This window comes from Melospiza melodia, chromosome 1 (assembly GCF_035770615.1).
Source record: "Melospiza melodia melodia isolate bMelMel2 chromosome 1, bMelMel2.pri, whole genome shotgun sequence".
Lineage (NCBI taxonomy): Eukaryota > Metazoa > Chordata > Aves > Passeriformes > Passerellidae > Melospiza > Melospiza melodia.
Window position 1 is genome coordinate 45,450,890 of NC_086194.1, and position 26,811 is coordinate 45,477,700.

The 26,811-nt window shown below is 38.6% G+C and overlaps 1 protein-coding gene across 6 annotated transcripts in view; it reads right to left on the bottom strand.

The window, feature by feature from the left end:
- TRAK1 (trafficking kinesin protein 1) overlaps positions 1-26,811 on the bottom strand; it is a 126,220-nt gene that overhangs the window by 11,436 nt on the left and 87,973 nt on the right. For 4 of the 6 annotated variants that reach the window (XM_063156413.1, XM_063156395.1, XM_063156387.1 and 1 more), the window contains 11 exons: positions 24,887-25,003; positions 19,218-19,318; positions 18,309-18,417; positions 16,456-16,534; positions 15,935-16,065; positions 15,366-15,440; positions 13,993-14,130; positions 12,298-12,374; positions 10,039-10,275; positions 8,796-9,112; positions 4,269-4,598 (listed from right to left, as the gene is read on the bottom strand). In XM_063156413.1, the coding sequence (XP_063012483.1) occupies positions 4,269-4,598; positions 8,796-9,112; positions 10,039-10,275; positions 12,298-12,374; positions 13,993-14,130; positions 15,366-15,440; positions 15,935-16,065; positions 16,456-16,534; positions 18,309-18,417; positions 19,218-19,318; positions 24,887-25,003 (1,711 nt within the window). The remainder of the gene's footprint in view (positions 1-4,268; positions 4,599-8,795; positions 9,113-10,038; positions 10,276-12,297; positions 12,375-13,992; positions 14,131-15,365; positions 15,441-15,934; positions 16,066-16,455; positions 16,535-18,308; positions 18,418-19,217; positions 19,319-24,886; positions 25,004-26,811) is intronic. The other 2 variants (XM_063156404.1, XM_063156430.1) reach the window with 1 other exon arrangement.

Sequence of the window (26,811 nt, forward strand, 5' to 3'; positions counted from 1 at the left end):
TTTTTAGAAGCATGTTCAGTAATGCTGCTAAAAACAACTCAAACATGATACATTCATTATGTGTTCTTGTGATTCTAAGCCTCTATTTGGAAAGCCCTCTATGTAATAGTTAAGGTGTAAGCATGAATACAAGAGTGCTGATCCCGTGGTGCTGTGAACATGTCTATTCAAAGCAATCAATCATCAGAACTAAAAACACAAAAGTACTGAAAGACCATTTTATGCACCCAATACTAGCAGGCAATTAAGCAGACACTGCATCAAGTGTAGCCCTTCCAACTTCAAAATCAGAAAATTCATAACATTATTAAGTGCTTTGAGTGGCTGGTGTTTTGTTTGTTTCTTTATGGAAACGTGACAGCCAGTGACTTAAAAAAACACAACAAACCAAATAAAAAGCCAGCCCAAACAACCCCTCCCTCCAAAACAGATTCTGTACAGTGTTATAATATACTAGTTTCTTTCACAGAACAAAAAAAAACAAAACATATTGAGGTTACAAAAAATTTGTGGTGCGAAAAATTACTTGTCCCAGATGATTTTAAGAACACAGTGTCCTGTAACTTCTCTACAATTCCACTTATGCTGACAGTCTACACAAGTGATGCACAAAACTCAACCTACTCCTGTGTATTAGGCTAGAACTGCAACTTTGAAATTTGCAGTCCTCCATAAAGTTAACTCTACTCACACACAGTATGTGGCTCCAACAGACTAACTGCAGACCATATGTCACATGTGTGCTAATTTCTCCTGAAATACTCAGTGCCATAATTGGGATAGAATGCACATTTATGGTGAAGAAGCTGTTTTATAGATCAATGGGTACTACAGGTTTCAACATATGGACAAGAAAACACAAGGAACATAACTCTTCCTTTTTTAGTCAGAATGATTTCTGACTCTAACTATCCCAAGAATAGAACATCTATCACCATTGTTCTGAATACACTTGTTTTGGCTACAAGCTACTTTTGGCACCAGCAGTGTTTGCTCTCCTGAGCCGTGAAGTTAAAGTAAGTGCTGGGGCTCATTTTGAGCAGCACTCTGCACACACACAATGGCAATATGAATAGTACTTGTAAGTACTGTAACAGACAACATATCCAGTGCAAAAAAGGCAAGATACAAACCTCAGAGCACACAATCAACTGAAGCAGAAACCTGCCCAACAGACTAAGATGATCTACACCTGCTGGGAAGATCCTTGTAGGCACTGTATTACTAAAGACTTTTTGGTCTGAAGCTAGAAGACCTGTAGCTCTAGACTGGCACATTTTATGGCCTGCCAACAGCAAGGGTAAGAAGACACCTTCTGGCTTTTACAGATCTCTTGAATGAGATTTTTCCACAATGGAGCTATCCTGGATTACAAACAAAGGCACTATTGCTAGAGACTGTGTGCAAGATTTTTCTTTCCTTCCCTTTTCATTTTATTTCCACATTCTCTAGCAAGAGTTTGTCTGTATATTGCCAACTGGAAGCAATTCCCAACTGGAATCAGGCAGGCAATGATGTTGTAACCTTGTACTCATGATGAGGTGCTACATGTCCATACACACCCCTACATGCCTTGAATTTCCTACAGAGAAATCTAGAAGAAAGAATGCTGAGGAGAAGCAATAGCTGCACAATATTTAAGTACAAAATAAGTTCATAAGCTAAGCATGCACCTCCTTCTCCCAAAAGATATTCTTCAGTGGGCAGATTGTGGATGCTAAGAAGCACTGCTCCATTAGTAAGTGCCTATTCTGAAAAAATCCACAATCATCTCCTCCTTGTACAACACCTAACAAATTGCTTCAACAAAAAACAGACACAGTGTCTTTACTCCATTTGAGCAACACAACCAATAATGTTATGGTAACTCATAGATACTCCTAAATCCTATACAACAGGACAATTTGAAAAAAGGCAAAAAATGGGAAATTAAAGTTTTCAGTGGACTTGTTCCTTCTACACAAAGTTATTAATTTTGACCCTTTTATTTCTGTAATGTATTAAAATGACTCATCAAACAGTACAAGGTAAAAATAAGATTGCTAGAGTTATTTCATTGATTTTATCTACTTTGTCAATTTATAAGATGGGGAATTTGCTTAAAACCCCTGTCTAAATAGACTTTTCCCTGTAAAAGTCAGCAGTAACCAGTAAATAACCTGTTCATAAACAGTGACCTTTATTCAATTCATAATGGAGACAGAAAATGGAAGGAAATACTAGGCTTTCTTACCAGTTTGTAAACATGGAGCAGGCCTACTTTTATTGCTCTACTTGAAAGAAAGAAGTCTTTCAAATTATTACTCTGAAATGTTAGAACATTGTAACAGAACAATGTAATTTGTTCTTTAAAAAAAAAAAAAAACATCAAGGAACTAAACTATAGCCTTATCTATGTTTAGCTCATTACAATGAGTCTTTTACTTTTTTGACATGTTCCTGTGTTGAACACTCTTACACTTAAAAAATTTTTTAAAACGTAACCCAAGCAACATTATTTTCACATTTACTCTGCTCTGAGTTCATTAAGAACCTCCTCTCTACAGCAACACATTTTGTTCCCTTCCTCTCTACAGCAACACATTTTAAAATTAATCATATATTTTGTTGAATCTTTCATTCCCTAGATCCTAAAAAGGCCAGTTATTGATTATTTCAGTCCATGTTTCTTATATCTCCAGCTTTTCTTGCTGTTTTTACTCAGACTCTTCAAAATTATAAAAGCCTGGATAATATCCAAAATGGGACACCACTGCCTGAAGAGGCATTATTTATTTTCATATTAATATAAAAAGAATAATATAGACTTTCTTTCTGGGATCTCATAGAACAAGGACAACTTTTGCCAATGGAAAGGGAAGATGAAGGGTTTGGATGTTGAAGCACTGGAACAGGCTGCCCAGGGAAGTGGTTGTGTCACTGGGAGGTATTTAAAAGATCTGTAGATATGGCACTTGGGGACATGGCTTAGTGGTGGACTTGGCAGTGCTGGGTTAATGCCTGGACTCAATGATCTTAGAGGTCTTTTCCAGCATTAATGATTCCATGATTCGAAGTTTAACCTTAATATGACTAACTGTAGAAAGTAGCTTATATTCAATAGCTGAAAGCACTGAACTGCCACTGCAGTGAGAGCTGAAGATACTCTGCATGTCATGATAATAACATAAATATTGTTGTTTAGCCCTGAGACAATCTAATCTTCCAAAGACCAGCCAAATATTAAGTTATGATTTATCCCAGAAAAAGGAGAGGGAAGGAAGTGTCTTCATTTAAAGTAGTTATAAAAACACAAGAAGTCTGGGGAAAAAAGGAGTTCTGGCAATTTTCTGATTCTGGACTAAATATAATTCTTTAGAGGCAAATCTTAATGAAGACTATGTAGCTTATTAAAACAAAAACCCCCAAATCCCAAGAGCAAGAGAGAAATCACACAAACTCAAACCACTTCGATAGTCTTGAGAATCTGTAATCTTGTGCAATAACAGACTTCTAGTGTCAGTGTCAGACTTCTAGTGTCAGAGTATCTAATAACTCATGCAGTACTGTGTGACTTAAAAATGTTTATGTCTTAATACAGTATAAATAGGAAGGACAGGGTTTAATAGTGTGGTGGAGAAAAAGTAAGGGAAATGTTATTAGTGACTGCATAAAAACATTCCCTTAATTCTTTATCGCAGAAAGACTTTAAAAACAGGTAACTGTATCTGAGGTAAGTGAATTAAACTTTCAGAATTTCTTTGGTGGTTTTCAAGGCACTCCATTTGTTTCAGCAAGGGCAAGATGGAGGAACCTTTAGTGCACCAATCATTTAGTCTTTGTTTTTTTCCCAAAGTACAAACATCTAAAACATGGCATCACCTCTTATGAACTGTCAGAAGAGTATCTGCACTACAGCAATACAAAATATATGTAATCTGTACATTACACACACTTCAGAGTGCGCACTAAATAAACACACATTTTGAATACATGCCACACAAAGGTTTGTGAATGAACCACTTCCTTTTAGCAGCCTTCTCTTATCAAAATAGAGTAAAATATTGACCACAGATGCTGTTACTGAAAACCAAATCAAAAGATTATCAAAGAAACGAATTTTGAGCCAATGTTAGAATGGTTATGTTCTAACCACTGCACGCACTATCGTGCAGATGCTACACACAAAGCAATATTATGGATGCTGTTCTGAAGAGACGTGAGAATGGCCCAGTAATCAAAATCCTGTAAAGATGTCAGTTTTACTGGACTTAATGAGTTTCCCTCACCAGACCCCTCATCATCGTCAGTCGCGGGCTCCTGCATCTCCTCTGTGAAAGCCTGAGATTGGCGGGGGTTATTCTTGTTCTCTGAAACAGTCACTTGTGCTTGTGACCTCTCACCTGAGGTCTCTGTGTGCTGAACTGGCGTCGAGGTAGTTAGGCCCTTGTAAGAAATGTCACCTGTCTCATCTTCCTCATAGTCATTAAGGCAGTACACTTCATCCAGGTCCAGGTCTAGGGTCCTGAAGCCCTTAGTGACAACCCCGGGCCTCGGGTCCAGGATCCCACCCAAGTGAGGCTGAGCCAGCTGCTGCCAGTGGTGCAAAGTGGCAGAACCTTGAAAGGGAACAGAAAGACAACCAAAATCAATTAGTAAGCAATCCAAGACCTAAAACACAAAGTCCCACTTAATTCATCCAGAAGACCAAAGGTTTGGGAGCTCCAAACCTTTAATGTTTCTGGGTTTAATGTGTCTAGGGAGACATGCTACAGCACAAAACTGCTTCACCTGTGCTTCAGCATTTCCACACCAGTGCGTAATAAACTGATCACATCAGCACTTATGCAAAGCCTGGTGGTGAGAAGCAGCACACTTGTGCACATGCACATCCCCTCCCTGTAAATATCCTCATCCACTTCGATTCACAGGATTAAGCAGGAGTAGAAAGAATTTACATTGTAGCAGTTGATCTGAGCACCATCACAGAAAGCTCTAAGAGGAACATTTACCACATATTCCCACATTAAGCTCAAACTAAGACAAGTGCTGAAAACATGCCAGAATTTTCTGCCAGTGGCTAACAGGAGGACAGTAGTCACACAGACTGCACAGCAATTTTAGCTTTGTACCATATGTTAGAAAACCCCACCAACTTCAGGCACGTGTAAGCAGATACACAGCTCTGAACTACACGTCAAGGCTAAATGCCTGTGTGGGCCCTAGGCTACAGGAATTCAACTACTACATAACTAAATGCTACTGTACCTGTAGCTTCATCCTTGGCAGAGAAATGTTTTGAAAAGGGAGGTGCATTTTACAGAGAAGAGCATTCAATATTCAAGGTTTAATAGGAGACAGTCAGAAACAGCAATGGATCAGGAAAAATTAATATATACACCGAGATGGACCCAGTAAAATCAAGGGAGAATTTATTTGATTCCTCAAGTAGCAATTAAACACTGGGGTCTGCATTTTCCTGTGTGCCCACCATCACTGTGTTGAAAAATCTGACTTAAAATCACATATGTCATATGACACAAACAAAACTTTCTTCTTTACACCTCTGCCTGCAAATCAGAGCACTTTTTGCAGTCTTTTTCCTGTTCCCTCTCTGCAAAGTGAAATACCCACTCATTCAAAGAGCTGGCATACAAATGTTTCATCCATATTCAAAGTCCAAGAATATTCAATTCATTACATGGTGTATGTAAAAGCTTAAACAACTGTAATAACTAGAGAAGGGGTGGCTCTCATATACATTTTCAATCTGAGAAAAATCCTGTGGAATGAGAAAAATTGCCATTTCACATATTGCACGAGGAAACTTATTGTAAATAGGAAGTGGACAGGGAAAAACTCTTTCTCTAGAATGACTGGGAACAATGGGTGGCATTTTAATTAAGCCTATCTCACTTTTTAAGATCTGTAATTTTTTACCTCTGAATAAATGGATCTGCTAGATTACTTTGGCTAATGATCCTATTTATATTTTTTTTGCTTTTATTTAAATAAATCTAGAGAAATTAGAGAAAATTTGCACCCTCGAGACTCAAGAAGTAGAAACTATTAAAATGGGAGAAGAGACATCCTTATAACTTGTGTTTACTTCTGAATTATCACAAAGGCCAAGTTTTTTTTCCTTTTATATAAAAGAAATACCCCAGAATGTGAAGAAGTGATAGATATTGTCAAGCCTTAACCTAAGAGCAGAGGTTTTCTGTCAGTCTATTTCAAGAATTAAAGAACAAAGGAAATAAAAATTTCTTTCTGCACTGCATGCAAGTATAAAAAAGTTAATTAACTTCTACATGCTTACTTCTGGAGATGTAATCTTTTTCACCTTAAAGCACACCAAAACTTATACTTAAAATAAACTCAGCAGAATAGAAGCACTCCATTTTAAATATAGATCCCACATTTTCCCATAGGAAATATATTTACCAAAATATATTGAGTTTTAACATTTCTATTGAAAGTACAGAAATCAAAATGGCCTTAGCTCCATCATAAACAAGATATACCTGACACTAGTCTTGATCTCACAAAATGTGTGTAAGGGAGCTTTAATTTCCTATACAGAAAATGAACACAAATGTACAAGGGAATCCAACAATTGTAAATCCCCAACAAAAAGAGAAAGTAGCAGAAGTCAAAAGAAGAGGGAAATACAACACTTCTTTGGCCTACATTCAGTCCCAGATGGTTTTGTAAATTATCAGAAACAGCTGGCATTAGGGAATTACTGTGTAACAGTGGGACATGCCACTGAAGGAAGAAGGAATAAGAACAAAGTAAGTATAGGAATAAAGTAAACTTTTTTCCTATATTCTTGGTATCTCTGCATGATTGCACATAGGCTTTGAGCATCAGAGAAAGCTTAGAAATTCACAGTGTGTTGCTCCTACAATTGTAGCGAAGTGGCTGAAGACACAGTCAGTCCCAGTTTTTAGTCTTCCTACAGATAGCGCTATTTTGTGCTTATGACACAATGAGTCACAGGTGCATAGTTAAAAAAAAACAAAAAAAAAACCAAACAAAACAAATCTCACTGGACTATAAAACAAGTCACATCAAGCAATCCTCCTGTTTGACTAAAAGATAGCATGTGTTGATTTTTAAAGGTGCAAAAGATTAATTTCTTAGTTTTTCTGCCACTTTTTTTTCCTGGGGGATTTAAAAGATTGCTTTAAAGAAGCAGAAGTCATTAACCTATAGCAAATTTATTATTGAACTAATTTTTTTTTCTGTTTTTTGACATAAGCACCCAAAACAGTAATAAAACCAAAGACACAGCTACTTATAGCAGTCTGCAGGTACAGCAGACTGTTTTTCCCCAGTAGTCTGAAGGCGTCCATGAAGTTGAAAAAAAAGCTAAGGTTCATGAAAAATACTCAGAAAATAAACTAAGCTGAAATGAAAAACAAAATCATGAAGATTTTTAGTTAATAAAAGTTAAAAAACACAAAATTTATGAAACAGGCAGACACAAACATGCTACAAATAAGATCTAAAACCAAACATGGGAAGTACTTTAAAAGGTGCAATAATTTCAAGAGAGAAATGACCCAGTGAAAACATTGAACAAAACCAAGGGAAAAAAAAACCCAGACAGATAGAAAGATGATAAAGACTTTAAGAGTTTATTGGAAGACAAAAGCAGATATAATGGGATGGTGACAGAAATCTATTACAGTGGTAGCAACGAGAAACTGAAACAAAGTGGGATCATCCTTTCCCTCATCTGGTACAAGAACTTTCATGACCATTTAAAAGCAGCCACGAAAACAAACTATTCAAATCTGCTCAAGAGTATGGGTTGGTGTGCTATTGCTAAGTTTCATTTGAATAGGTTGATACAGTACATCACTTTCTTCAGGACATAAGAATGCTTATTTTTGCTTCTGAGTACGTGCCATGCTATATGCTCCTCATAAATGAAATAAACTTGTTCTAAACAGATGAAAAAAAAAAGAAACTTCTGCAATTAAAACACACATAATGCAATGTAATACAAGAGTTCTGGTAAAGGAAAAAAGAGAGAGAAGCCAACCTAAATGATGTTACCTAGTGTATTTGTGAAGTACTACAGGGAAACTTAATTTGGTTTAAAATCTGAAGGACTTGACTCAACTAACTTCCAGCTACAACCTGAAACAACTGAAGAAAGCCAGGCAGACTACACTACATTTGCTTTAACAGCTTTTTCTAAACAGTCTATTGAAATGAACCTTGAAATGCAGCTCTAACCCTGACTATCATCTATCTCTACCTTGCCTTTTTCTGAGACAATGTATGAAGGAAATTTGACTTTAAAAATCCCCACCTACTTCACACATGAAACACAAAGCCATAGTGAATCATGTGACCACTTAAACAACCAATTAAGCCCAGAGATAATTTTGAATCACTGTAAGAGTCTTATGAGACTAACTGGACTAACTGAAGGAGGTAACAGACTTTCCAGATACTAATTTACAGAACTCTTGCTGTTTAGATTTCATAGCCTTATCCACCTTCCTTTTCCAATTATGAAATGGTAACGTTTAGGTTGGATGTAAAGCTGCACTGATGATGTGCAATATTGATTTTACTGCAATATTGATTTTACTGCTTTGGCTGGGCTTGTTTCCTAACACTTTTAAGGCTTGTGGAACAATATATTAGTTAGAAGATCTCAAACCAACAGCGTGGAGTACTGTCTCTAAAGTAAAAAGAGTATGTATTGCAAAGATTTCCTGCTTTCTGGTGATGGATTAGGGACCACAAAGAGTCACTAATAACAACAGATAAAGGCCGAGGCCCTTTGTTATCACCTTCTAGTGGTTTCACAATCTGCAGCTTTTCTGGCAGGTAGGAGCGACTGCTGATAGACATTCCTGAATATCCAGTGAATTCTGAAAATCTGGAGTGAGTTCCCAGTGACATGATGCTCTCTGTGGGGGTAACGGAACCACTGTGGAGTTCTCCCTTTTCTGCCAGTTCCCGCAACTTCCTTTCCTGCTCCTCCTCAAAGAACTTGCGCTCCGAGAGGTAATTCTCCCGCCTGAGGGAGAGCCTACGCAGGGCAGTCTCTAGGTCACTGGAGCCTGGAGTCCCTGGAGTTCCAGGCTTCTTCATCCTGTCTTCATTTCTAAAACATAAAGGGGGACACAGAAAAAAAAAAAATGGTGGGAGGGAACAAACACATTGTTAGAAATGTTTTAGACTTACATATGACAGTTTTGAGACACTCACCAGTACCTTTACATTACTGTGTCTGGGAGCAACTTGCTCCTCATCTGAAGAGCTCAAAGGCAAACACCAGTTTTCTGTTTCTCTTTCATAGTAAAAATTTTGAGTCCTAGTTTCTGCCTGGAAACCTGCACTTTACTTAAGAGCTTCCTCCTACAAAGAGGTGACAGTTGTCTACTTGCTGTGTGTCTCTCACAGTTATGTAAACTCAGGTAAGCAGGCCCCATGTTAAAGGGCCAATGCTGTAAGAACACCACAGTGAGTCACAAGAGTATATTATACTGACAAACATATATTGTTTTGAAAAATGAAGCCATTTTAATGAAAAGTATATACAGCATATAGTATGGAGCTGTACTGGAAGAAGAGACAAGTAGCTATAAAAGCAAAGTTCTGATTGGTTTTGTTTGTAAGTTTTCATATTAGGTAATCTACAGATGCACGCTTTATTCATTTTTAGGATCAAAACAGTTAACTGTAGCTGCATCTGGAATCAGAATTTCCTGGTTTTTATGTAACATGGTGAAAATTTAATTATTTTTAAGTGTTGACAGATAAAAACAAAGGGTGGTTTTACATCATCTGGTGATGTTGCATCTCAGAACGGGTCTGAGTTGCAGACACTGATCGATACACATCGAGTACTTTCTAAAAGCTTTATTTTTTAAATAAACTTGAGTGTCCAAAAACTATAAGCACAAAATAGACTTTGAGGACGTATGCCACTGTGATAACTGCACTACATAAGACAAAAGGAGGAAAACAGGAACACTACCTTTATGTCAGAAAGTAAGAAAAGGCAAATTCCAGTGCTCTGGTACTGACCCGTTGTCGGAGGACTCTGTCTCTAAGATGATGCTATTGGTCTTGTTGTCTATCATAATGTTAGAGATGTCTCCCCCATAGAAACTGGAACGTGGAGTGCTGACACAGCTAGAAATGACTGAGTTCATAGCAGAGGACTGGTTAGAGCCTGGGATATTCATTGGTGACGGAGTCATGGATCTCTGCTTGACAACTTGATTGACATTTCTCACTGTCTCGAAGACCCGCTTCTGATGGCTGCAAAACACACACACAGTTAATAATCACTCAGTAACTTATTACCATGAGAAGATGTTACCTGTTTGTGGGTAACAGCTTATTAACAGCCCTTCCTATTTGCAGGTCTATCAAACACTTTGGTTTTGTATATAGTTCTGTAAAGTAGCATGAGTAGGGTCCCATACTAGCTACAGTGTGGCCATTACATTCAATCCATCAATAGAATTCTCCCATCACCTTAGAATATTTTTGACAGAACATGTGACAATCATGTGCATGGACCCTTTCAAATAGTAACAAAAAATAATTGAAAGAGCATTTCAGTACGTCAGCTAAAAGTGCCATAAAGTCATTATGTAAAAATGACATTTTAAAAACCAGAATTGATCTCCATTCAACTCTTAACTATAAACGGACTAATCCATTTTAAAGGAGATTTGAATGTACTCTCCTGAGTATCTCCATGCAAGCAAGTCCTGTATCTTTTCTCTCTGAAATCAATTTCCAGTCCCCTTAAATAGCACTTTTTAAAAAATGAAAAATATCCCAGACATATAATGGACCAGGACTTGAGAGAGAGGCTGTCAAGGCTGGAGACCTAATATTTGACCTACTTCTACAGTTCACTCTTTATCATCATTGTGTTTATACCATAACAAGCTTCATTCACCTGGTTCAAGACTGACATCAGATGACACTTCAGCAGAAATTTTTTGACAGAATAAAATTACCCTACATCACACTGCAGCAGTGCCACCACTGCTTTATTTTACAGTTCAACAGTGGCTGAACACAAGGATAGCACATTTCTTCTATCTGAAAGGTAACACTGCCAGGTTGTAACAGTGACTGCATGCCTTAGGCTATTTAATATAATTTAAATTTCTTTCCTTCTGTCCATGGGGGCTCAACAGTTGCACCCTTTGTGTGGAGGCTCCAGGACCATAGCAGTATATCTTTATGAGGCTGAATCTAAGAGTATTTATCAATAAATAGTCCCATGGAGCTTGCAGTTACTACCACTGCACAAATAAATAAAACCAAGACAAGTCATGCGACCAAAAAGAAAAGTATCCTCCTCTGGTACAGGCAAAGTAAATAAGATATTCTAAAGAAGTTAAACTAGCTTTAAGTTAAGGTTATACTGAAAGGATGAAAGGATCCTATGGGGTTTGAGCACGCTCACAACTTTCTGATCTTACATTTTTCCAACCAACATTTCACTCTGTCAAAGCCTCATTTGCAGTTCTTGGCTCAGGCTCAGAAAAGGTCAGTGTATGCATCAGGCATTTTGTAAATGCAATTAGAAGGTTTCCGGAAGTGCCTACTGTACCTTGCCTGACTCTCCAGTTTTGTAAACTATGCTTCTGTAACAGACCCTGTAAACTGGATTAACTTATTTCAAATTAAACAATCCATGCTTTGTACAAATCTGTGAGATAAACCTATTGGAGTACACATGCAACTGGCATCAGGGAGGCCATTTCTGCCAAGCTGTATCTATCTATAGCTTTGGGGCTGTCGCAAGCACTTAACATGTTTCAAACTACTCTCTTGTTTAATTCAACAGAACTTCAGCACAGGCATAATGGGCATCACACTAAGTACCCAACCATTCCAAATCCCTTACTGCCCTGATGTTCTTCCTGTTAAAAACTGGATTACATCAACCTGGTAACTTATGTTATAAAACTCACCAAGAACTTGAACTCCTCCTCTAACTGGTACTTGAAGAAATCTAGCATAGTAACACACAAGAAAACAAATCTTTTCTCATTCTCAGCACTCACCAATAAGGAAAGAAATTTACAAGACAAAGCAAAGCCAGTATATAGGTGTTTTCTTTCAGCAGCTTTAGGAGAAAATAAAACGCCCCAAAAACTAGGCATTTTGTTTTCCTTTCTCTCTATTATTCACGTTCAGCTAGAAATATTTCTTTCTAAATATTTAGTTTAACTATTTCCTGTTTCTTCTCTTCTCATCAAATAATTAAATTCAGATATAACCAATCTATTAGGAAACAATTCTTTTCAGTCGTACGCCAAGTCAGGAGAGTCGGGTTCATCCAAATGCAGTTCTTTCCTCATTGACCCTTCTATCTCTGCTGCCAAAGAATCCTGTTAAAAATAAGCACAAAAGAGAAACAAATATCATAGTATTAACAGGTTGGCATGACAGAAAATAATAAATTACTTATACAAAATAATAAATAATGAAGAGTATTTCTAGAAGAAAAAAAGGAATGTTTAAATATGAAAAATGACTAGAAAACTAATGTAGGTATTTAAAGCACTGACAAAATATGGCTTCATTTTCCTGCAGTATGTACCATCTGATGATACATAATATCTGCCTAAAAACCTTAAAAAAGCATTGTAGGCAACAACATGATCCAGCTACCCAGACTGAATTTCATCTCCAGCAACACTCATCTTTCATGTATAAAGTTTTGCTCTTTATGTTCTCATTTACAAACCACAGCATTATCTACCCATCCACAAAAACGACATGATTCTTGGCATAAAGCACTATATACTTTCTCCATAAGGTTAGAGGTAACAGACCATCAATTTTTCATAACTGGTCACTAAGTTTTACTGCTGGGTGCAGGGTCTTACTATCAAACATTAACAAACCCAAATGATCTTTTGTCCCATGATTCAATGTCTGAAAAGCATTTTCACACAAAAAATATAAACCTCTCTCAGCACAAACATACTTTTCACAGCTTTCAGCTGTATTTGTGCAAGCACAATTTGTATTATTTTTGCAAGCACAACTTGTATTATTAAATGTCTGCACTTTGATTTGGCCTGCATTCAGTCTCAGAAGGGAGCATAAAAAGACAAGCTAAGCCTTTGCTGGCAATTTACTTCTTGTGAGCACAAATAAAATGTCTTCTTCTTCAGCAGTAAGACAAGGCAGGCCAGATTTTGCTGCATGATTACATTAATGTTTTTCAAAAGAAGCCACTGGTACCGTTGCCTTCAGAAGTAATCTAACTACTCTAGAGGCAATGGTCTAACTACTTTCAGGCAAGCAGAGCAAGTTACTGCACACATTCTTATCCACTCTTTTTTTCATTTCATTGAGGGCACTGCATATTTCCTGAGTTTTAAATGTCATAATCACATGAAATCAGGTAAAGAAAGTTCGTAACACCAGAGAAACCACCATAACTCGTTGCCATAATACAGATTAACAACTAACATTCTTTTAATGAACCACTGAATTTTCAGTCATTATAAAACAAAAAGTTTTGCTTTTAACCCTGTTCAGAGGTTTAGACTGAAGAATTAAAATGTATATCATAAACGATGAGAAAGATGCCAGGTCTGGAAACCATAGTTATGTTATTAGGAAGTTTTATCTCCAAGGAAATTGAAGACAAACAGCAAGGACCTAATGAACATCAGCCACCACAGTACAGGAGATGCCTAACAAAGATGTATAGAAGTATGTAAGGACCTGTTAATGCTTAACCTGTTAACCAGGTTTCACAGCATAAGCATACACAGCTGCAGGCTGTATGTAACACTGCAGCAGAGCTGCACAGCACCACTGTTTCAGAACCAGGTTTGCAAAACTGATCACTCAGGCATCCTTTAAGACTATGCAAATACACATTTCACCCATGCTTATCTCAGACTAGCATCCTATCCCTGAAGCTGTAAGTCAGATGCAAACACACTTCCTTTGCTTGGTGTGTGCAGGTTTTCCCTTAAATCTGCTTACCATAGGAAAGAGACCAAGGGAGTGGTACCGACGTGATATAGCATTTGGCATTGTCTTGTTCCTAAGGTTTTTCAGCTCTTCTTGAGCCTCATGAAGCATTTCCATGCACTCTGCATACTTGTCTTCCAGCTCTCGCAACTGTAACATAGAGAAAACAGTCCAAGACCTCATGGGGTGCACTATTACCACAAAAATTCTCCAATTTTTTTTTTTAATACTGGTAAACAATAATAGTGTAGGGAAGAATATCCCACTTTAAAGGAATCAATCTCCAACAACTGAGTATCACTGGAGGATCATTAATAACTGATGGGAAGGCAGGCAGGGAGGGTAACAATGTGGAAGGAACTGTTTGCTCCATTTCTTTCCTTTCCTTTCCTTCCATGTGAAACCATTGACAAGGAGAAGATACAGAGCTAAAAAAGCATCTTTAGTCTGATCAGGTTTAGTGCTTAATCAGTGCCATGATGACCACAGTGACAAACACCATGGTCTGAGGACAAGACATTCTCCAATGGTCCAAAGGACTTAGGAATTCTAAAGCCAGGACTTTCATGCAAACAATACATATACACGTATAGCTTTCAACAGCCTAAGACTATGCCTTATTTTTAGCTTTCTCAGGAAACACATCTTATGTAATCACTCTGTCTACAGATGTCTGTGTGCCCTCACAGCTTTTGAGTTCATCAGCCACTTCAACTAAGTTTGGCAAAGGGGCATAAGTCTGAAACACCACTTTCATAAACCATTCCAACTTTCATAAACCAAGCTATTTGGTCTAGACAAAGAGATCTGGTTCATTTTCTTTCCTAAGAAAGCAATGGTGAGGCATGAGCCCAATCTTTGTTGAGCACCACAGACACAAAAGCTCCACACACTGGAAAGCTTCTCTGGCCATTCCCATCTTCATTACCAAGTAGTGCAAGTGCAAGACACATCCTAAAGGGATCAAGCTCTATTAATTCCATCTTGTAAATTTTTTTTCATGCAAATGTAGCACCCATAAGACAACCTGAAGTACTGGACGGCCTTATGTTTATACACTGAACAAACAGAGCATCAATGAGCTCTTCCATGTTATCTCACTAGTTAAAACAGGCAGAAATTACCAGCCTAGAGAAGTCAAACTCTAAATGTGTTCCTGTACAGCCCATAAGCCTCTGTGTTTCAAAATGTGTATCATTTGAAGGAGCAGAGAATAGGAAAGAAAAGGGTTTGAACTCTATTAGGAACATAAATGTTCCTTCATTCCATATACACAGGCAAAACTATTTAATACTTCTGATCCAACTCAGACTGAACCTCTCATTGCAAAGTGAACAGTCATTGCTCAGCTACTAAATTATTGTTTTACTAAGTAATGTACTCACCTCAGCTGTGAGCTGTCTCTGGGCATCTTTAGCTGCTCCCAGATGCTGGACAAGTTCCTCATTTTCAACTGCACACTAAAATATGCCAAAAATGTTAGAAATACTGTGATGTTTTGTCCTGTGATATTTGTATCTTATACTACAGATAATTAGCAACATTGTAACTATTCTCACCTCTCCTCCACAGCAATAATTATCTACACCTTTAAAATGTTTACACAAGAACACACAGCATTAGATTGCACCTTGCTAAATGAACCTCCAAACAAGTATGTGCCCACTGAAATACTTGCACTGACACTCTTGTCTCACCGACATAACTCAGAGCAGAGTTTTGTATCTAATATTTAAAAGAATTTTAACTATTGCATTTGAGAAACCATCTATGCATCATTTAATAAATTGATGCTTTCTAGTCAAGTATGCCAGATATTAAACACCAAACAAGGTCATCCACATAAGGAAGGTGGAATATTTCCTTTAGGTTCTAGTACAGAGAGGATTTTAATCTGTCCTCCAGTTATATTAGTAGCAAATAACAACAGTAGTGTCTCAACTGGATTGCTTACAGCTTTTGCCTTTTTCTGCAGGTCGACTATCTGAGAGAGAAGATGAGTGATTTCTTCTTGCTGCCGGGCAGCATCTTCAGTTTTCTTTGCTAGCTCTTCAGAGATATTGGCAATCTGGATGTTTGCATCCCCTTTAAGATAAGTAATCAAAATTAACATCACAAACCCAAAATCAGACAAGTAAGCATAAAGATGTTCTTTTGGAACATCACTTGCTTCAGCAAAATCCTACCCCCAATTCACAGTAAGGTATTTTTGAAAAACACAGTAGGGCACAACCAGAAAGGCATCAAGTGCTCATGCTTCAAAGGAGACTGAACACTTTCAATGCAAAACTATTTTTAAATGAGAAAAAATTAGCTTTCAGCCAACATTTTCTGCTGTGAAATTTCAGCCCAGAAGTTTTCTCCTCATAACCATTTGTAAAAGGAAAATAACTACCACAGAAAAACATGACTGACTGATCTGTTTCAGATTTTTACTGACCTATCTCAAAAAGGTATAAAGAAGTAGGCACATACTTAGCTCTTTTACACAGTCATTGACAAGTTGTTGTTCTTTCTCTTCATAAGTAATTGTTTCAGTCTTCAGCTGACAGGCCTGTTCAAGAAATCCACATCAAATATGCTACATTAGCACATTTGTTCTTTGCCAGTCTGTTGTTGCACTTCCATCTGCTTCAGAAAGACAAGCTATTCTAATCACTCCTTCAGGAAGACAGTGAGAAACTACAGTTTTTGCCTGTCCTCCCACATGTTCTGGAAAAAGAGGCCAGGTGAACATTCAGCAGAGACATGACTGTATGGAGAAACTTGCATCATTATCACCATATCCCCACTAGATGTCACTTGTGTATTTTGTACTAAAAGTAAAAAGAAAAAGAAAGGCTTGGGCATACAAAGCACTCGCATGCAGGACTTGATCTGCTCACTGAGCAAAGCCAGGGGTCATCAAAAACCAAAGAAATGCTTGGTTTAAATAACTGAATTAAACATTCAGGTATTTAAAAAACATGCTATTTGATCCTATTTGAAAACTGTAACCCATAAAAAACCTTAATGCAAGCTCCTTGCCTGGTTTGTATTTTCCACTGTGACTCTGGCAGTGCCAAGAGCAGCATGGCTGCAGCCAGCTGGTTCTGTCTGGCACCACCTCAGTGGGTCTGTAACCTATTCCCAAAGCTGGGGGCATGCACAGACACCCACAGACTGCATCTACAGACAACTGCACAGCTCACAGCTTTCAGATCTGGCTTCATCCTGTGCCTTGCTGGCACAGACTTCATCTCCCTGGATGGGAAGGCAGTGCTGCATGGGGTTTCCTACTCCAGAGCTCTGATGCAGCGGCTCTCTCAGTTCTAATGTTCATTATTCTCAGACCATCTATTGCTCATCTTCCTTGTGCACCTTCTCAGTTAAGAGCACAGCAGTCTCCATTACCTGGTGTCTTGTGCAAAGATGTGACACTACCTATTTACAATGGGCCCTGCATTTGCAGTGGAAAATGGAAGTAACATTCTGTTTTCATATATTCACTCTTAGACGGAAAGTATCCCTCCTGCTATACTCTGCTACATGTTTGCAAAGTGGTAACATGCTCCCACGTTTAAAACTTGGTTTGAAAATATAAAATTATTCACTTCATAGTCAATTATTAAACTTTAAAAACCTGTGTCATCTGTGAAACAAGCAGAATATTATAAGAAATAAAGAGAAGAAAAGTACATTCAATTTAAAATATTAACTGCCTTGACTTGAAACACAAAATGAAGAAATGTAATGCAAGAAATTTGCATGTTGACCAATACTGAATTAGTATCAGGGACCATGTCAGCCTACAAACCTGAGATCTGCAGCTCAAGTCACATGTATCTGCCAGGTCAGCCCTTTACAACCTTTTCCAAAGTGCAATCCTGGACTCCAAAATCTGTCCATTTTCCTGCACATTCTTACTACACAAACACTGTTTCGCACGTAGCTTCATTTGGGAAGAATTTCTTCACAGAAAGGGTGATATGACATTGGAATGAGCTGGAGTCACTGTACCAGGAGGTGTTCAAGAAAGGACTGGACGTGGCACTCAGGGCTCTGGTCTAGTTGATAAGGTATTGATTGGTCTAAGGTTGGCCCCAATGACCTTAGAGCTCTTTCCAACCTAACCAATTCTGTGACTATGTATTCTGTGATTCCACATTTCAGCCTTTCCTTCATTTAAAAGGATAAAGGATGGTGATTAAACAATCACAGAGGGATCTGTTACATGTGGAATCATACTCTTAGTTAGACTCCCAGCTTTTAATACAAGCTTCTCAATACCTGTGTTCTAGCACTTAGATGAACAACTATATTAATCAAAACAAAGGGAGCAATTTCACCTCAGATCTAAGCACAACATTTTCCTCTTCAAGGTCCTTGAGCTTCTTTTGAAGAGAGTCCAAATGAAAGTAGTTCTGGACGGAGGAAGAAGATTCATTTCTCTTCAGCCTTGTAGGAAAAAGCAACAAATTTAAAATAATTTTTACATATACTATGGCAAATCTTACAGAAACACAGACTGAACACAAGTCTCAAAAGCAAACAGAGCTACATGAAATACTTATTATTATGAGTTTATTCATGCCATTACTTTTGGGCAGCAATAAATTCGTAGTGAATTTCAAAAGAGAACATTTAAAATGTTATTTATTATTTTGCACATTCCCTATGGAAAAGTTGTTCAGTCAAGGCTATGAGAAAAGAAACCATGTTACTACAGGGAGCCATCCAATAGCTCCTGATTAATGCTGCACATGCTTCATCAGAATGCAGCAGTAACTCTGCAAGGGCAGACAGCTCCTTAGAGCCTGCAATGCTGTTCAGCAGCTAAGTACCTGGAACACACCCTGCAAGCCATGCTTTATTTCTTTCCCTTGGCTTGGAATTTTCCCATAGTGCCTTCAGAGGTCCTTCAAGCACAAAGGTCACTCATATAGCATGTCCTAGCACATGCAAATGTGTGTGGTGTACTGGGCTGCTGCCAGTGAGAGCCACAGCTGCCCCAGCACAACAGTGACCCAGTTCCTCTGAAAGTTGCAGCGTGGTGCCAGCAGCCTCCCCTCCTGGCTCCTGTAGGCACCTGGATAGCCAGCTGGCTCAGTGCAAGTCCTTCCAGATGGACCTTGCACCAAGTTCTGAGTCCCATTTATAGTGCCAGCCAACACTGGGGCAATTTTACCACTTTTCAAAGTGATGAAATCATCCAACAGATGACAGCTCAGCGCTGCAGATCGATTAACTTAACTTACGGGGTGGAACAGACGGACTCCGGCTCGCTCTCTTCAGCAGCACTGGTGTAGAACTGGAGCAGTTCATCTTTCATGGACAGCTCATGGCGCAGCTGAGAAACCTACACAAAGAAAGAGCTCACAGATCAGTAAGCTGATTTTCCAGACACATTTTTAAGCAAACTCACCACAAATTAGCCTGTTATTCACTCTCCAGACATCATCTTGGACTAAATCAAGACTCCAAGACTGGAACAGACCAGAATGATTTCTTTTATTTCTTAGAAAGAAGGGAAAGTGTACCCGTTTAAAGTAGCCACTAAATGATTTTTCACTGGTCCAAATATACAATTATTCACTGCTATTAGACATGTTTCTTTTTTACCTTCTTTAAGAGGAGCAATCCTGACTCACTGTTGCATTAGTCTAGATTCACATGCACAGTAATGGATATATTGCAATGATACAGCAAGAAACAATTGTGGCACAATCAAGCCAAACATTGCGTTTATTCATTTTGTGTGATGACTGTCACCTTCTGGCATGGATGCTGACCTTGCAGGCCTCAGATGCTGTCATTTCCTCCTCTCCAAGAGGCTTTACATAAAATTACTGAAATGCTTGTGTAGTAAGGTTACAATTGTGACTCAAGTGCGGGTTGAGCTGCAGAACACCACCACAGAGTAGGAGGCTGCTGTTCTGAGGCTGTTCCAACAGTGAAGGCTGCAGTCAGTTTCTGGGATTTTTTGGCTCCAGTAAAGTAGTTTGTGGGATTCCCATACTTTGTATACGCATGCAACAAAAATTAACGAAACATCAAAAGTGGGTGATTAGGATTCCTTTGAATGCTTACCCTAATGAATTGTGAGCTCTACAAATGTCATCTTTGTTACTTTATATTGCTATTCTCCAAGAAAAGGATTAAAAGCCCAATTAGACAGTAGCACATACACAACTTCACAGCTGTGACTTAAGATGCCAGCAGCAGGAGATTACTTTTATTTGCCTTGCACAACTACAGACAGCATAACTGATCACACACATCCATTCCCTTCCACTTGTACTGCAAGACTTGGCCCTCAGTTTGCACTTTCCCATGTAAAAAATGCACAGTATGTTGCTTTTTAATAAACTGTTTTTCATATTGTAAGCATACTTTTCTTTGTAGTTATTATTAGGAAAAAAACAGAGAATATCAATTACATAGATTTGAACTCCATATTCATGGAACAAAAGAGCAGATGCAATCCTAAAAAGCACTTGAATTGTTCACAATTTGAGGCAAACAAGGTCATTTACTTAACTATGACTGTTCTATGTAATGAGAAGTGCTAAGGCACCAAGTCCTCCTGAGACATGGGTTCTAAATAGCAAGGGGAAAAAAAACATCCCCATCCAACCACATTTTAGAAAGCTATTAAACAAAATTTGTGCATTAATTTTTGGAGGCTCGCTTTCTCCATTTCAGGAAGAGTTAAAATGCTGAACCAAAAATAATGATTTACTTCCCTTCGGCACATTATAACTCAGGCTCTTTAAGAAGCAAGAATGCAGATGCTGTCTGTGGGTGGACACTAGATCATCTCCAGCTCTTGCTACTGTTTTTTTTTTTTGTATGAATTAAAAAGACTGAGAATACTATTTTTACTGCCATTTCCGAGCATTCCAAACCTCCAAAAGAGAGTGAACAGTCAGAAAGGTTGATCTTCTAATGAAACAAGACCTGAAACAATAGGCATAAACATGGGTGGTTCCTCCTAAACATCGGGTGCAACTTTTTAATTGTGAAGGTGACTGAGCACTGGCACAGCTTGCCCAGAGAGCTTGTGGGGTCTCCATGCTTGGACATAGTCAAACACCATCTGGACATGGTCCTCGGCAATGGATTGTAGGGGGTCCTGAAGGTTTGGACAAGATGACCTCCAGAGCTCACTTCCAATCTCAATCAGGCTGTGAAACTGTGAAACACTCACAGTAACTTCCAGCAACCCCTCCCTTTGATGCAGCATTTTGTGTGTGGTGTGTTAACTTTGGTGAGCAGCTAAGCACCCACCTGCTGAGCACACAGTCTGCCCCACAATTCCCACAGGATGAAGGAGAGACTCAGAAGCTCAAGAGCAAGAAAAACTTCTTGCTGAGACAGTTTAATAAGTGAAGCAAAGCCTCCCATGCAAGCAAAGTAAAATAAAGAATTTATTCACTGTTTTAGATGAGCAGGTGCATGTTCAGCCACTTACTGGAAAGTGGGACCTTGGCACACAGAACTGTCACTTCTAAAGACAAACACCATAACCATGAATGTCCCAGATTCTTCCTCCTTTCCCTGACCTTCTATTGTTGAACATAACAACACATGGTATAGAACATCCCTTTGGTCAGTTTGGGTCAGTTTCCCAGCATCTTGTGCATATGGTGGACAGAGTGAAAGAGGAAAAAAAAAAAAAAAAAGCTGGGGAAGCTGGGAGGGGCATGAAGGAAAAAGAAAAGACAAAGCACAGCAAAAGGTAGGCTGGTGAAGAGTATTATCAGCATCCCGGACAGACCCAGGACACATTTTCACACTGCAAAACACTGAATTTCTTTTATGAACAGAAATATTTTCACAAGCCACTGCCAGATGTGCCCTCTGGAGCCAGTGCTGCCACGTTACTGTTGCACAATCTTGGTTTTGTTATCCAGCAATAGGGACTGAGCCCTCACTGCGCATGGGACAAGGCCTAGACATCCACAAACCAAGCATGGTGATAGCTCATCTCTTCAGGCTTCTAATTGCCTCTGCTGGCCTGACAGCTTTACTCAGCTTCAGAACTAATTCATGAAATAGCTGTACCTATCTTAAAATAATTTAATTAGAAGATAAAATTATCCTCACCCAGAGAACAACAGTTTAAAGACCTGGAACCTAATTCAAAGAATCAATATTTACTAAATCATGAACAATTGTTTAAAGAATAGAGTTGATTTGCTTTTCCTGACAACAACTAAGTGCTTAACAGGTTAGAATCACTCAAAAGAAAGACACCCTGTTACACTGTATGCAAAAAGCACACATACAAGTACCAAGTCAAAGAGCATTTCTGTCTTTACAACATTACTTTCTACTCTTAATAGACCAAAAGCAATGTTCCATTTTTTAAGTCATGGTTCCAGATTATAATTCAGCTTTGTCCTTTCCTCTCACTTTACACAGAACAAAATCAAACCTGGACTTTGAAACCTGCTACTATCAAAACACAAACTCTGACAGGTGACCTGGAACTTGAATAACAGGTCTAGAGGGCTGCATTACCCAGAGGTTAACACAGGTTTGAGGTGGTGCTATTTGAGGACTGACTGCATTGGAAGTGCTGCCATTTTAGCTTCAGAAACATAGGCCAAAATACATAGAGGAAAAAGGGGATTTAGAAAGATTAGGAGAAGCTAAAACCTAGTGAGCTACTCCATCCTGAATACAATTCACATTGTGCAGATTTACAGTTTACTTTTCTTTGATATTGAGCTCTAATGTCAAAGAAGACAGTACCAAAGTGTAGGCAGCACCATTTTAGAGAAAGGAACATGGAGCTGCAGCATTCTTACTGAGCAGCAGATAGACACACTGTACCTGGGAACTACACTCTCTGTTGAAAAGCAGACACCCACCCCTGTAAAGCAAAATACTTCACAATTAAGAACGTTTCCTCATTATGTTTATGCTTCTAGAATATAGTAGTGAAACAGTAAGCTGAGACCGAAGTGTCTGTGCCCACACTAAAGGGCTTGCTTCAGTCCACTCACCTTTTCTCCTCTAGTACATCAAAAATCTCAGTTACAACAGTTTTTACTGAACATGATCACAGCCCCTTCTTAAACTTAGCAGTGCCTAACAAAACAAGCTCAAAAGACGAACCCAAGAATCTGATGCACTTTGAACAGGTCTTTATAACTCCAACATGTATCTATCAACGTGGCATGTTACCAGCACAGAGGAAAAACTCTTTCTGCTTAATGGAATAGACAGAAGGTTTTGTCATGACAAAGGTCAAGGAGATATAAAGCTAAATTATTCTTGCCATGAGACAAATATAGATATAAAGCTAAATAATTCATGCTGTGCTATATATACCAACAAAACCTTAATTTTACACCACACATCAGAAATAATTTGTCCCTGTATAACAGAAAACACAAATCTCCCAGACAAACCATTTTTAGGCAATTTTTACAGAATTTTAGAAGTATCAAATTATTTTGTTTCTCTTATCTTTTGCCCTCAAAGACAGTTGTCTTAGTTACTGTTCTGTTAAAATATTCAAAATTCAGTTTTAATAGAAAATCTGTACCTATTAAAGGCAGATTTTCAGTACACAGAAGTGTCATGACTTTAAAGTCTGATGAGCTCTGCCTTAAAAGCATCAGTTTCTGAAGAAATCAAAATAACAGTGTGAAAGAGGGGTGTTGACAGAACATATGGCCCAACATACCAAGCCACCTGGTAAGAGGCTTATTTTTGGTGGCACGTTTCCTAATGCTGCTCCTCAGTTCCACTAAATGAAAACAGACGTGGACAGAGGCAGCCTGCCCCTGCCCTCTACCCTCCTCAATCAAATTTTCCACTTTGGATGGATGATATGAATTCACAGTCCTGCTCAGTCACCTTGCACACACCTAGTACATGTCATACTGACCAACACACAAATAAATTGGTCTGCCTCATGATGGGACTTGGGCAGCAAGCAACAGCACTCCTTTGGGAGAGAACAGAACTAGTTATCCATGCCAAAAAGGAGAGGGGCACATCAAAGGATATTATTTCATTGTGTTTGCTCCACCACCATTTATCACACATCACTGACCACTCCATCTGCACTTTATCCTTCATGTGAGATGTTCATAATGCAACATCTCACAACCCTGAGCAGTGTTAATTATGAACCATTTTAAAAGTTTTTACTCTACTGTGGTTCATCGTTCTCTCACTCTCTGTCTTGCTCAAAACCACATACAGGTGAGATTCAAAAAGCAAGGCCACTGCCTCAGAATAGGAGAAATAACATTGACTTCTAGCTCATTTATTAAGCTGGAGTTTAATGACAGTTGTACTTACAGCTAAAGACCTGTTTTAAAGCACAGGTGCTACTTGAAATGATATAAGCTTTCTGGTGTGTTTTACTGATCACACCAATGTGTGCACTCCCAGACCAGAAAGCCAACCATCCCCTCGGCTGCATCAAAAGTAGCATGGCCAACAAGTTGAGGGAGGGGATTTTCCTCCTCAGCTGTTCTCTGGTGATCACCCAGCTCCGGAGTCCTCAGGATAAGACAGACATGGACTTGTTCAAGTAGGTCTAGAGGAGGGCCACAAAAATATTCCTTGTCCTATAAGGGATGGCTGAGAGTGTTGGGGTTGTTCAGCATGGAGAAGGTAACGCTCTAGGGAGACCATATTGCAGCCTTTCAGTGCTTTCAAGGGGGTTTATAAGGGAGATGGGAACAGACCTTTTAGCAAGGTCTGTTGTGATAGGATAAAGTGCAATGGTTTTAAACCAAAGGAGAGCAGATTTAGACTAGATATAAGGAACACATTTTTTGCAGGGAGGGTGGTCAGACACAGGAACAGGTTGCCCACAGCCAAATGCATGGACAAGGTGAAGCTAGAAGAAATTTCCCCACATCACTGCATATACAGCATTCAGGCACAAAAATCTTACCTCTTCTCTGATGTGTTCTACTTGCTCCTCTAGGAAATCATTTCTTTCTGTCAGTGATTTATTCTTCTTTAACAGCGACTGGCCAATCCGAGCAGCTAATTCTAAGTCCCGTTCTTTCTGTGAAGCATTAAGAACAGAAAGCCAACTTCAATTTATATTTTTTTAATTACCAAAGGATCAGAGGGAGGGTAAAGTTGCCTTGAAATGGAAGAAACAAGCACTTAACAATAAATAGTTTTTCCTTCTGTGAGGACTTATTTGTTCGGGGGGTTTTGCTGATTTTCCTTTTCTACTCTCACATATCTTGTATGCATATCTTGCATACAACAGCATTGTTCAGAAATGACTGACCCTCTCTCAAAGCATTCTTCAGTTTCCACTCGATCTACCTACAAATAAAAGGCAACAAGCTATGCAGGAGTAGAAGCCAGTTCCACCACAATGAACATTCAGCTCCTATTTTTGTGTTAGTGCTTTGCATTAGTGCTTTTGTATAAAAATAAATCCTAACCCTTTCCTTTTAGCAGATGTCCCAAACCACATTAAGTGGTTACTCTCATGTCATGCTTGGCCTCTTCCTCCCCCTCCTCTATGAGCACAGTACTGGAAATCACCTGTCTTGACAATTCACCACAAGTACAAAGAAAACCAAGGAGCTTATCCCGTTGACATGTACATAAGGATGTCTCAGCCTTGCAGAAGCTGGTACATGGGACTGTAATCTACTTGGGAGAGGATGATAAATTGCATAAAATTTTGCGCTGTTCATTAAGCATTTCATTTATCATTTTCTTATTTAACTACTAGATTTTTCAATAGTGGTATAATGGTGGTTAACTTCCTAGTATACCCTTAGTTAACACCATCTGAGGAAGAATTTTCTCCCTGTCAGTGAAAATACTGTTTGGAGCTTACTTACTGCCCCTGACTGCCACCCAGATTTTATGATGAAATGCTACCTTATGTCATGTGTACATTAATGACAAAGCCAACAAAACATACAGCTAGTGTTCACATGGATTTGAAGTCAATGAATTTGAATGAAGAGGCTTTCATAATGGAAAAAAAAAAGTTATATAATAACCAGTAAATAAAAAGAGAGGTGACTGATCAATGCTGTATCTGCAAATAGCATTTTCCAAATGGTTTCTGAAGGTCAGACTTATATTTGCATTAAAAGCTACTGGCATTATCAAGTCATAAAATCTTTATGCGATCTTATGTACAATCTTTCAGAAAAATAGGTGCCACTAAGTTATCCAAAATATGTTTGGACATATTTTAAGCCAACTTATTTTGTTCACTAATTTGGCTCACTTCATAAATATGGAGTGGAGAAAATATATTGCTGCAGTTGTGACTTCACAGAGGAGGAACTATCTAGCAGCAATGTTTTTTAACTTCCAATTTGAGGAATGTAAGTCCATGTTCAGGCTCTTCAAATAACCTCCCCAATACTCCTAACCCAATTTTTAGCAATTCAGCTCTAAATTTCAGTTTGGGGACAGGTCTCTTACTAACACAATGCTAAGGAACCAATTTATTACAGCTATAGGTAAAAAAAATAATACTGAGAACTAAGACACATTTACACTATTATTAGAAAAAGATGAGAAAGCAGATTCATGATGAGACCTGCTCCAATTTTTACCACATACCCAGGCAGGCCTGGTGCCACTTTCTTTCCTTAGTTTCAGGGCTATAGGCACAGATTTCTGAAATATCTGCACACATGCTGTTTCAAGATCTTCTCTTTTCTATCTTCTCAAATGCTGCACCTTTCAACGTTGTAATGCAAGCACCTGAAGCTTGCAAACATGAAGGACAGACAAGGGGTGGCTTTTGCTTTTTCTCTCGCTCTTATATGTGAAAGCAACAGAAGGAGTTAAATTCTGTAAATGGTTGTAATCTCTTAAGATAACCAT